This window comes from Gadus macrocephalus, chromosome 16 (assembly GCF_031168955.1).
Source record: "Gadus macrocephalus chromosome 16, ASM3116895v1".
Lineage (NCBI taxonomy): Eukaryota > Metazoa > Chordata > Actinopteri > Gadiformes > Gadidae > Gadus > Gadus macrocephalus.
The window spans coordinates 15,335,913-15,345,912 of NC_082397.1; the positions used below are offsets into that span (position 1 = coordinate 15,335,913).

Here is a 10,000-nt window from a genome sequence, read left to right on the forward strand (position 1 = left end):
TGTGTGTGTGTGTGTGTGTGTGTGTGTGTGTGTGTGTGTGTGCGCGCGCGCGCGTGTGTGTGTGTGTGTGTGTGTGTGTGAACGCGCGTATGTGTGTGTGTGTGTGTGTGTGTGTGTGAACGCGCGTATGTGTGTGTGTGTAGTGTACAGTTTGCGGTATGTAGCATTTCTAATCAGACACTATTGTTGTATTCAATTGATGGACTTTGCCTGGCTACGGAATAACATACAAATTTCATAATGTTAACCATGAACTATGCTCCTGCTCCTACTCTGGGTTTATGTAAGCAGACTAGCTTTCAACTTTCACCTAAATAAATAACTCTTTCCTCGTTCTCCATGCCTCAAATGTCAGTAATAAAGTCCCATATTTAGCAGAGACACAAAAAAAAATGCTAATCATATAATGGACTGATGATTCTAGCACCAGGACAAATTTGAGTGAAATATGTCAAAACAAGAGACTTAATAAATGTGTTCTGCGCATCTTACATGAGTGATACACACACATAATGTATTCACAATTAATGAATTGTACTGTACGTACAATTCCTCCATGATTTGACCACCCATGTTGTGAAGTTTACGTGTCAAAGTCAAAAACACTGTACACTGTATGCATACAATATACTGTCTGTGACAACCACAAGAATCTACCAAATATACAGAATTCCCTGCCGGTTGGTTGAGGGATTGCACGGGACAGAAGAATCTAGCTCAGACCAATCAGTTGAATGTTTTCAAAAAGTATTTAATCAGCTCTCGAAGCAAAGTGGGACACGGACATGGAATGATATGGGGCAGAGCTGAGAACCCTGACAAGTTTTTATCTTTTTATAGCTTTATAAAATGAACAGCTTGAACTCTTTCCCTCAGATAAATGTCAGAACAGGATGTGGAAACTTTTCATAAATGCTATCTATTTTCCATCATAACTTTCTGTCTTCCTTTTGATTTGTGGTTTTGTTTGGTAGTAGTAGTAGTGATCATCAGACAGAGAGCAGAAATAATCTGCATCCATTTTTACAATAACAAGTTGTGCATCAATTGATTACCATCAGATAGATATGATCTGCATCATTTTATACAAGTTGAGTATCAATTGATTCTTTGTGTTTGTGTTTTTGTGTTTGTATTTGTATTTGTTTCTGTATCACGGTTGGTGTGTATGTGTGTCTGTGTGTGTTCATAGTGAGGTATTGCGCTGTCTTGCTGTGTTGTGTTGGACTGTGTTGTGATACATTGAGGTCGGTTATCAGGGGGACCCTCCACGTACTGCTTGTTGACATAGGCAGTGTTTATAGCTTCTGATAACAGGAGCCTTTATAAGACAGGGATCAGACAGCCAGCCTCTGAACCAGCTGCTATACAGCTAAGGGCCAAAAAGTGCTGCATGTGCTGCCACAACTCAAGTATTTGGAGAATCTTGCACATCGTTTTGAATCGATAAATACCTTCATACCTCAGACAACGCCCATCATTTTTTCTTGAATATACATCATCATGTATTTCAAAGGACTGATCATTACCATGTCACTCCTAACAACTTCAGGTAGGATTCCATCTGTGGTTTTTCCGTGCTCCCATGCAGAAGCCATTTTAGTTTTTTAATGAAAGGTTCTCACAGATATGCTTTTCTCCTCAGCATTCCCACTTTATCCCAACGCCAATCAAAGAGAGATCGCCCTGGCCGATCCCAAGGAAAACGAGGCCCAGGATAAGACGGAACACACTAGGGATGTGGAGTAAGTGTGTTAAGTAGAATAATAATAATAATAATAATAATAATAAATGAAATTTATTATTATTTATTTTAGAAGAGTATATAACACAAAGCCATCTTCATTGGCACATGGTGGTGCCAAACCGTCTAAATCAGATAGCGGCTGTCCACCAGATGCATTTTCATCCCAATAAACGTTCTAATTCTATCTACCTTTCAGTGTTGAAAATCCCCTGTATTCATTCTCCTCTGCTCCTCCTTCTCGTCCCACAGCGGGGCCTACAAGAGCTACATGGACAGCAGCGACCTCTACACCACGGAAGAGGGAGAGGGCCGCAGCAAACGCCCCATGGAAGACGGGATGCGACACAAGCTCAACGCGGAGTCCGAGCGGCTGCGCGTCCGCATGCGCCAGGAGCTGGCCGAGCTGACGGAGAGGCTGGCCCCGCAGCCGGTTCGTGCCGCCGCCGCCGCCGCCGCCGGGGCCGCCGCCGCCGGGGCCGCCGCCGCCGGGGCCGCCGCCGCCGGGGCCGCCGCCGGGGCCCTGGGGGACATGAGGCAGCGCCTGGCCCCGCTCACCCAGCAGCTCCAGAGCTCCCTGAGCACCAACGCCCGGGAGATGTGCGGCCAGCTCGGCCTCTTCCTCCGAGGGCTGGAGCAGGCGGAGGCCCGGGCAGAGGCCGGCCCCTCGACGTACAGGGAGGCCTTCCACGGGATGAGCCGGACCCTGGAGCGCGGCGGGGCCACGCTCACCGACGTCACCGGCGACTTCCAGAGCAAGGCGTCGGAGGCGATGGATCAGCAGAGGGAACGAGAGGGAGGAGACGGGGCGGTGGAGGAGGAGGAGGAGGAGCGATCGGGGCGGATGTGGCGCGAGATGAGGAGCCGGCTGGCCCAGGAGATGAGCTCCACCCGGCTGGAGGCGCAGAGCAGACTGGGGGCGCTGAAGGCTGAGCTCACCGCTCTGCTGGTGACCTCGCAGCCTCTGAAGACCGAGGTCACGGCGAGTGTGAGCGAGTTCTGCCAAAGGGCAGCACTTCAGACCCAAGGGTTTCAGGCCCGGATTGAGAGGTTGTTCCTGGGGATGGAGGAAGAGCAGGAGGCCCCTGGAGCCCCGTCCTCGCCTGCTGACTCCTCGCAGCCCGGCAGTCTGTTGCAGGACGACTTCTCGGCCAAATTCTCTGCTCTGATCCAGGACATTCTGCATTCGGTGCAGTGAGTTTTGTGTTTTAGTGTATATAGATGAAATATTGTGTGTATATATGTAAATTAGTATTGTGGTGATTATCAGAAACAATTGACTGTGTTTCGTGAACTGTACAGCGCTTGTAAGGAAGTAACATTTTATTTTAAACATTATGTGCACATTTTGTTTGTATCTTTTTTACAAATCCCTTTTATGACATTAAAGACAGTCTTCTTTAACTCTGCATTTTGTGTTTATTTCCAAAGCAGCAACAGCATCATAATAACATCAGTCATCAATTGAGCTTGATATTTTTTATTTCCAAGCATTGTAAATCATCATGAGTTAATACATACCGCTGTTTATTCACACACTGATCATTGAGAAAACAGCACTGAAACATTACTTTCATAGATTTCATAGATGGAGTTCCGATACAGATCCCTCATTCACCAATATAACATATTGATACATAATACAGTTATACAGATCAAAAACACAGTAAAATATGACTAGGACAGCTGAGGGATCACTTATGAGTGATTGCTTAGTATAATTAAGCATAATTGTGATCAATGTTTCAGATGAATACATCTTGAGAGTATTTGAACTAATCCCCTACCATGACCTGCAGTGAATACAGTTATGGTGTGGCAGCATCAGCTGACCCGTCGTGTGACCACGTCAGTTAAAAGCACTAAGGCCCGCCCCTGAGTAGTAGAACTTCTTGACGGCCATCCAGCTGGCAAGGATCACCAAGGTGACAGCAGCAGATCCAAACAGCGCCCCCAGCACCACTGCTGTCACACTGCTGTCCTCTGCTGGGGATTGGCTTGCGGCTGCGCATAAAGGTCCAGAGAGAAAAATTAACGTTGCTTACATGCTATTATCCCAAAAAAAATGCGATCATCCAAAGCAAAATGACAGGTTGTTTACAACGTACAGTAAAATTGTTATGCACTATATAATATGCAAAGAATACCTTTTGTTTACATGTAATAAAAAACTTATTTTAATTGGTAACAAAAAAAGCCTACTATGATCTTTGCTTGGGGTGACCATGAACTCACCATCTTCATCTTCAGCTGCAAGGGATGAGTCTATAGGGTGGAAAATATATTGATTACACATCATTGCAGTTACTGAATACTGTAATCAGTAATAGTTGTGGCATGCTGCATGGGCCTCACCTTCTCTGCCCATGGCGAGCGGACCAAAGGACACCGTGGCCACCTCCTCCGTGTCCTGTTCAACGGAGCGAGCCGAACTCCTTCTTCTTCGACTAGTAGGCAAACAGGCCTTCAACACACCCCCTCGGCCAAGTTAGTTTAGGGTCACCAGCCAGTCACAATGATCATCATTTACATATGGAAAGAAACTGCATTTGTTTAACTGTTGTAATGAATGTGACTTAATTAATAAAGTTTTGTTTGTGAAATGGGGCACCATTGTAACTTCATAACGTTTAAGCCCTGCAATGGGAACGGTTTCAATTTGGCACGATCGTATCAAATCTTCAGGGATCAAATTACTTCGCTGCTATGTTTTATTCTGCGCTAATAAACACTGCTTCTAGTTGACTTGGAAATATCCCATATAAGAGATGCAATCCAAAAAAAGACACGCTTTCAAGTTGTGTTGATGCCAATATTCAATATTCTCTTTCTCTTCGGTTTTGGTTCATTTTATTGAATGCCAATGTTTGTTATTGTAAAGTCCTCTTGTCTTGGACCCCTGTGAAGACGAGTGAACAGATAAACCCCCTTGAACTCACGTCGATCAGTGCCTGACACTTGGTGGGCTCACACAGCCGGAGCATACAGTGGAGGTAGATGCTGGACTTCTCCTGGTCTCGGTGCTCCACGAAGCGGAACGCCTCAAAGTTGAAGCGGGAGTTCTTGGCCACGCCGTTGATGGTGAGTGCCGCCTTCTGGTCCACAGAGCAGCTGGGGAGCATCAGCGGGAGACGGTGGTCATCACACGCTGCGTTTGCTGTTTCCCAAGTATGGCTTTACGTTGACAAACTTACCCGGTGGTGAAGAAGTCGTGCCGCTCCGTCTGGGATAGGTTATAAGGGCTCGATGTCGCAAAACAGTGATTCAGAAACAAATTGAAACTGTCCAGTGAAAGTTAGTTGCCTGGGGGGTTTGGGTTGTGAAAGTATAGTATAAAATCAACTCAAAACACAGTAAAGTAAGTAAAGTGCAGCATAGTATCATATCCTCTTGAAACACGGTATAGCATAGTATAGTATAATATCAACTTAAAACATTGTGAAGTGTAGTATAGTATCACATCATCTTAAAACAGAGTACCTTATGGTATAATAGCATATTAAAACACTACATACTTCCCAGTCATGTTGACAGCCTCAACTTCAACATAGATTTTGGTTCTCAGTTCGAGTCCACTGATGGGCACCAGCAATTGATGATTATAGTTTGTGTCCTTAAAGCAAACATAAAGGATGAAACATACAACCAAGCCTGAATGCAGGTCCTAATTAGATAACCTCATTAAGGTGGTGAAGGAGCGTTACTTACATTATATACGGTCATCTTCAGGGTGTCGATGAAGGTTCCGTTGTTGTCCCTGTTCGCCACTGAGACTGAAGACCTGACACGCATCAAGAAAATTTGACAAAAAGAAAAACATACATTCTTTGTGTTTTTACATTCTACCGTGCTTTAAAAGTAATCACATTTGCATCGCATCATAAACGTTGAAAAGCGATATTGTGTCTGCTCTGAATCTGAGTCACTTCAACATGTTGGGTTTAACCGTCTGACCGCAACTGAAGCAACATGCAATATTTAGACCTTCTCTACAGACTCTCGCTATAGACCCTCCCTATAGACTCACTCCATACACACCATCTCTATAGACTAGTATGGAGTCTATACAGTTAGTCTATAAAGAGGGTCTATAGAGGGCGTGTATACGATAGACCCTCTCTATACACCCTGTCTATAGATTCTCTCTATAGAATCTCTTGATAGAATAAATCTTTAGGCTATCTATAGACCCTCTATAGACTCGCTCTAAAGATCCTCTCTATAAAACCTCTCTGTAGACTCTCTCTTTAGACTATCTATAGAGCCTCTATAGACTCGCTCTAAAGAGCCCCTCTATAAACCTCTCTGTAGACTCTCTCTTTAGACTATCTATAGAGCCTCTATAGACTCGCTCTAAAGAGCCCCTCTATAAACCTCTCTGTAGACTCTCTCTTTAGACTATCTATAGAGCCTCTATAGACTCGCTCTAAAGAGCCCCTCTATAAACCTCTCTGTAGACACTCTCTTTAGACTATCTATAGAGCCTCTATAGACTCGCTCTAAAGAGCCCCTCTATAAACCTCTCTGTAGACTCTCTCTTTAGACTATCTATAGAGCCTCTATAGACTCGCTCTAAAGAGCCCCTCTATAAACCTCTCTGTAGACTCTCTCTTTAGACTATCTATAGAGCCTCTATATACTCGCTCTAAAGAGCCCCTCTATAAACCTCTCTGTAGACTCTCTCTTTAGACTATCTATAGAGTCTCTATAGACTCGCTCTAAAGAGCCCCTCTATAAACCTCTCTGTAGACTCTCTCTTTAGACTATCTATAGAGCCTCTATATACTCGCTCTAAAGAGCCCCTCTATAAACCTCTCTGTAGACTCTCTCTTTAGACTATCTATAGAGTCTCTATAGACTCGCTCTAAAGAGCCCCTCTATAAACCTCTCTGTAGACTCTCTCTTTAGACTATCTATAGAGCCTCTATAGACTCGCTCTAAAGAGCCCCTCTATAAACCTCTCTGTAGACTCTCTCTTTAGACTATCTATAGAGCCTCTATAGACTCGCTCTAAAGAGCCCCTCTATAAACCTCTCTGTAGACTCTCTCTTTAGACTATCTATAGAGCCTCTATAGACTCGCTCTAAAGAGCCCCTCTATAAACCTCTCTGTAGACTCTCTCTTTAGACTATCTATAGAGCCTCTATAGACTCGCTCTAAAGAGCCCCTCTATAAACCTCTCTGTAGACTCTCTCTTTAGACTATCTATAGAGCCTCTATAGACTCGCTCTAAAGAGCCCCTCTATAAACCTCTCTGTAGACTCTCTCTTTAGACTATCTATAGAGCCTCTATAGACTCGCTCTAAAGAGCCCCTCTATAAACCTCTCTGTAGACTCAGTCTACACCAGTAGACAACGTATGGAGGCTAGGCCAACCCCCTCCAACACTCCCAGCTCCCGACGGAGTAGACTCCAGTGGGTCCACAACAGGTCATGTACGATGGATGGAGGGTCAGCCTGATGGAGGCGGTGTTCTGATGCAAAAAGCGGGGGGGTCGAGACTCACGCTGTGATCTGTGTGTTGTTGAGGAGGTACTCCAGCGGGTACCGGCAAGAGAAGTGGTAGTAGAGGTCAGTGGCGTAGCTGATCAAGCCCTCGCTGGAGCCCGGCGTGTCCACAAAGCCGGTGATGATCACCGACTGGACGGTGAGGTAATCTCCGAAGTGCCCCGAAGGGTCGGGCGCCTCGTCCACGATCTAAACGAGACAGTAGAGAGGCATCACAAACTACGTCACTTCTACCCAGCAGCAACAAAAGCTTCGGATGGGCAGGTTCTCTCCGCCCTCCTCCGCGTCCTCCATCTATTTCCATTCATGTACCAAAAAAAAACGACAACCCCTCTCCATTGCCTGGGCGCACCCTGTGAGGATAACACGCGGCCATCTCTTACCTGCAGCGACTGGCGACACGGGTTAGCCCGTGTGTGATTGACAGGGAGCTGGTAGCGGATCACAGGGGGGACCACGTCCGTGTGGACGGTGCCCTGGCAGTCGGGGACGCTGTGTTCCCCGTTCAGCGCCAGGCCCGTCGCATTAAAGCCCGCCCACTGGGCCGAGCAGAGGTTGACCTCGAGCGTGATCATGCTGGTGCCACAGTCCACCATCATGTCAGTGTTGTCTGGGGAAGGAGAAGAGTATGGCAAAGGACGTGAGTTGGATGAATGTGTTTGACTGTGTGAAGAAAAAAATTTAGAAAGAGTAAAGAAAGGCAGTTTGATGAATATGCATGATTCGTCCTACAAATATTTAGGAGGCAGTGAGGATGATTAAAAATATGGCGTGGCATCTCTTCTGAATAATTGTTTAGCATCTCCGTTACAAAAATATGTTTTTCTTTCACACAAAATATTAGTTTCTATCATATATTTTGGATCATTTTAAACACGAGATTCATCATTTATTATACTTTACCTGGTACCCGGTTATACTCAGACGAGCAGTTGTAGGTGGAGAGAGTGGGCTGGATAAACACCACCACCAGGGGGAGACATAAGTGAAGCAGCATGGTGTCTGGAAGGTACGCACTACTCCTGTATTTTGTGGGAGACAAGAAAGCTTACAATCAAACAATACAATGCACTCTTCTATCAATTCAGATATTAAATACGTTTCTGATCTATAAAATAAATATGAAAACCTTTAACTTTAGGATTTCTCTGACTGAAATGCAGACTAGCCCCGCTGTGATTTGAGCAGTGATTATATAGACCTACCTTGGAGAGAGGATATTTGAGCTGGAGTTTCTGTCAGAGCAGCACAGGTGGGATGAGGCTTTTATATTCCCGCATGGCCTCCGAGCTCATTCCAAAGGATTGTGACGGTCTTGAGCACGCCCCCTGATAAATAGAGACCCCGACGACAATACACCGGCATGGACACTGAATACATGACACGTTATGAAATAAATTATAATAATTATGACATATTCACTGTGTCGATGCACATACACACATACACATGTATTAAACATAGCACCTGGACAAAAATTTAGGCTCATTGCTGGTTTCAAGCCTAAAAAGAAAACATGCACGCACTTTCAGATTCAACTTTACTGTCATTGTGCAGAGTACAAGTAGGCCGACAGAGACAAAAATCTAAACAGAAGTGCAAAAGAGCTGTTGAGGTGCAGTTTGAAAATGATTGTCATATAGTGCAATATAAGTACAGTATAGTTTAAATAATAGGGTGGGATAGTGCAAGAGTAGGGAATACAGTCAAGTAGAGAATACAGTATGAGCAGCATGAGATGGATATAACAGATATAACGGGTAAGAGCAGCATAGATAGACAGTACGGTGAGTATGAAAAGTACGATAATATGATAATATAATATATAATATAATATATAATATGATAATATAATAATAGTGGATTAGATACAGTTATTAGATATTAGATACATTATATACAGTCAAGTACTATAGATAGTGCAGTGTCAAATGTACAGGCAGATATAAGGACAAGTAGTCATGAGTGATGCACTGGCCAGGGGGTTGGGTTGGGGCGGTCACATGGGTGTGGAGTTCAGTAGGGTAACAGCCTGAGGGAGAAAGCATCCCCTGAACCTGCTGGTCCGGGCGCCCAGAGACCTGTAGCGCTTTCCAGAGGGAAGGAGGGTAAACTGTCTATGGTTGGGAGGAAAATGGTATTTTGCGATGCTGCGCGCCTCGCGCAGGCAGCGCTTTGTCTGGACAGTCTCGATGGAGGGGGGAGAGGAACCGGTGGCGCGTTGTGCCACTTTCACCACCCTCTGCAGGGCTTTCCGCTCCGAGGCAGAGCAGTTACCGCACCACACTGTGACACGGTTGGTCTGTATGCTCTCCATGGTGCAGCGGTAGAAGTTCAACAGGATCTGAGGAGGCAGTTGGGCCTTTTTTAGTCTCCTCAGGAAGAAGAGGCGCTGGTGAGCCTTCTTGATCAGGGCAGAGGTGCTGATGGACCAGGAGAGGTCCTCAGAAATGTGGACCCCCAGAAACCTAAAGCTGGTGACACGCTCAACCTCTGTTCAGTTGATGTGGAGATGGGTGTGTGTGCCACCTTTAGACTTTCTGTAGTCCACGATGATCTCTTTTGTCTTCTTGGTTTGCACAACGTGTTGTTGTTCTTCATGTTGCAACACAAAGCCTAATCGTCCCCACCAATGTCTTTGCATGTTTCAGGTTTCCCTCTGGAAAATTGGTCGGCTTCATGTTGCTGTTTCATTAGCCCATACTTATCAAATCACATTGTGTTTATTAGATGATACACAATAAGCGT

At 45.2% G+C, this 10,000-nt stretch overlaps 3 protein-coding genes across 5 annotated transcripts in view; 1 reads left to right on the plus strand and 2 right to left on the minus strand.

Annotated features, from left to right (window-relative positions):
- Nucleotides 1-1,189, minus strand: part of LOC132474644 (uncharacterized) — a 39,767-nt gene extending 38,578 nt beyond the window's left edge. For both annotated transcript variants that reach the window (XM_060075444.1, XM_060075443.1), the window contains exon 1: nt 1-1,189. This exon is cut by the window's left edge and continues 1,196 nt beyond it. The gene's annotated coding sequence lies outside the window, so the exon portion shown is untranslated.
- A 159-nt stretch (nt 1,190-1,348) lies between these two features.
- Nucleotides 1,349-3,148, plus strand: zgc:162608 (uncharacterized protein LOC100037332 homolog). Of its 2 annotated transcripts, XM_060075449.1 has the most exons (4): nt 1,349-1,552; nt 1,646-1,745; nt 1,997-2,195; nt 2,253-3,148. In XM_060075449.1, the coding sequence occupies exons 1-4, from the start codon at nt 1,504-1,506 to the stop codon at nt 2,940-2,942; spliced, it is 1,038 nt and encodes a 345-aa protein (XP_059931432.1). In that variant the 5' UTR covers nt 1,349-1,503; the 3' UTR covers nt 2,943-3,148. The 2 variants fall into 2 exon arrangements, with proteins under 2 accessions (XP_059931432.1, XP_059931431.1); XM_060075448.1 differs by having other exon boundaries at nt 1,997-3,148.
- On the minus strand, nt 3,141-8,582 carry LOC132475222 (zona pellucida-like domain-containing protein 1). Its single transcript, XM_060076228.1, has 11 exons — nt 8,458-8,582; nt 8,156-8,274; nt 7,636-7,862; nt 7,251-7,441; nt 5,453-5,525; nt 5,260-5,357; nt 4,939-5,025; nt 4,662-4,855; nt 4,100-4,222; nt 3,980-4,009; nt 3,141-3,748 (listed from the first exon to the last, which is right to left on the minus strand). Exons 2-11 carry the CDS (start codon nt 8,247-8,249, stop codon nt 3,594-3,596), a joined length of 1,272 nt encoding a protein of 423 aa, XP_059932211.1. The 5' UTR covers nt 8,250-8,274; nt 8,458-8,582; the 3' UTR covers nt 3,141-3,593.
- Between the last annotated feature and the right edge of the window lie 1,418 nt (nt 8,583-10,000).

Excerpts from the sequence above, each read along its gene's own strand:
- zgc:162608 (XM_060075448.1), top strand. The coding sequence starts at position 1,504 with ATGTATTTCAAAGGACTGATCATTACCATGTCACTCCTAACAACTTCA. Across the intron at positions 1,553-1,645 it reads GTCACTCCTAACAACTTCAG|CATTCCCACTTTATCCCAAC; the intron begins GTAGGATTCCAT and ends TTTTCTCCTCAG. Across the intron at positions 1,746-1,996 it reads GAACACACTAGGGATGTGGA|CGGGGCCTACAAGAGCTACA; the intron begins GTAAGTGTGTTA and ends CTCGTCCCACAG.
- LOC132475222 (XM_060076228.1), bottom strand. The coding sequence starts at position 8,249 with ATGCTGCTTCACTTATGTCTCCCCCTGGTGGTGGTGTTTATCCAGCCC. Across the intron at positions 5,026-5,259 it reads GCTGTCAACATGACTGGGAA|TTTCAATTTGTTTCTGAATC; the intron begins GTATGTAGTGTT and ends TTCACTGGACAG. Across the intron at positions 3,749-3,979 it reads TGCAGCTGAAGATGAAGATG|CCGCAAGCCAATCCCCAGCA; the intron begins GTGAGTTCATGG and ends CTTTATGCGCAG.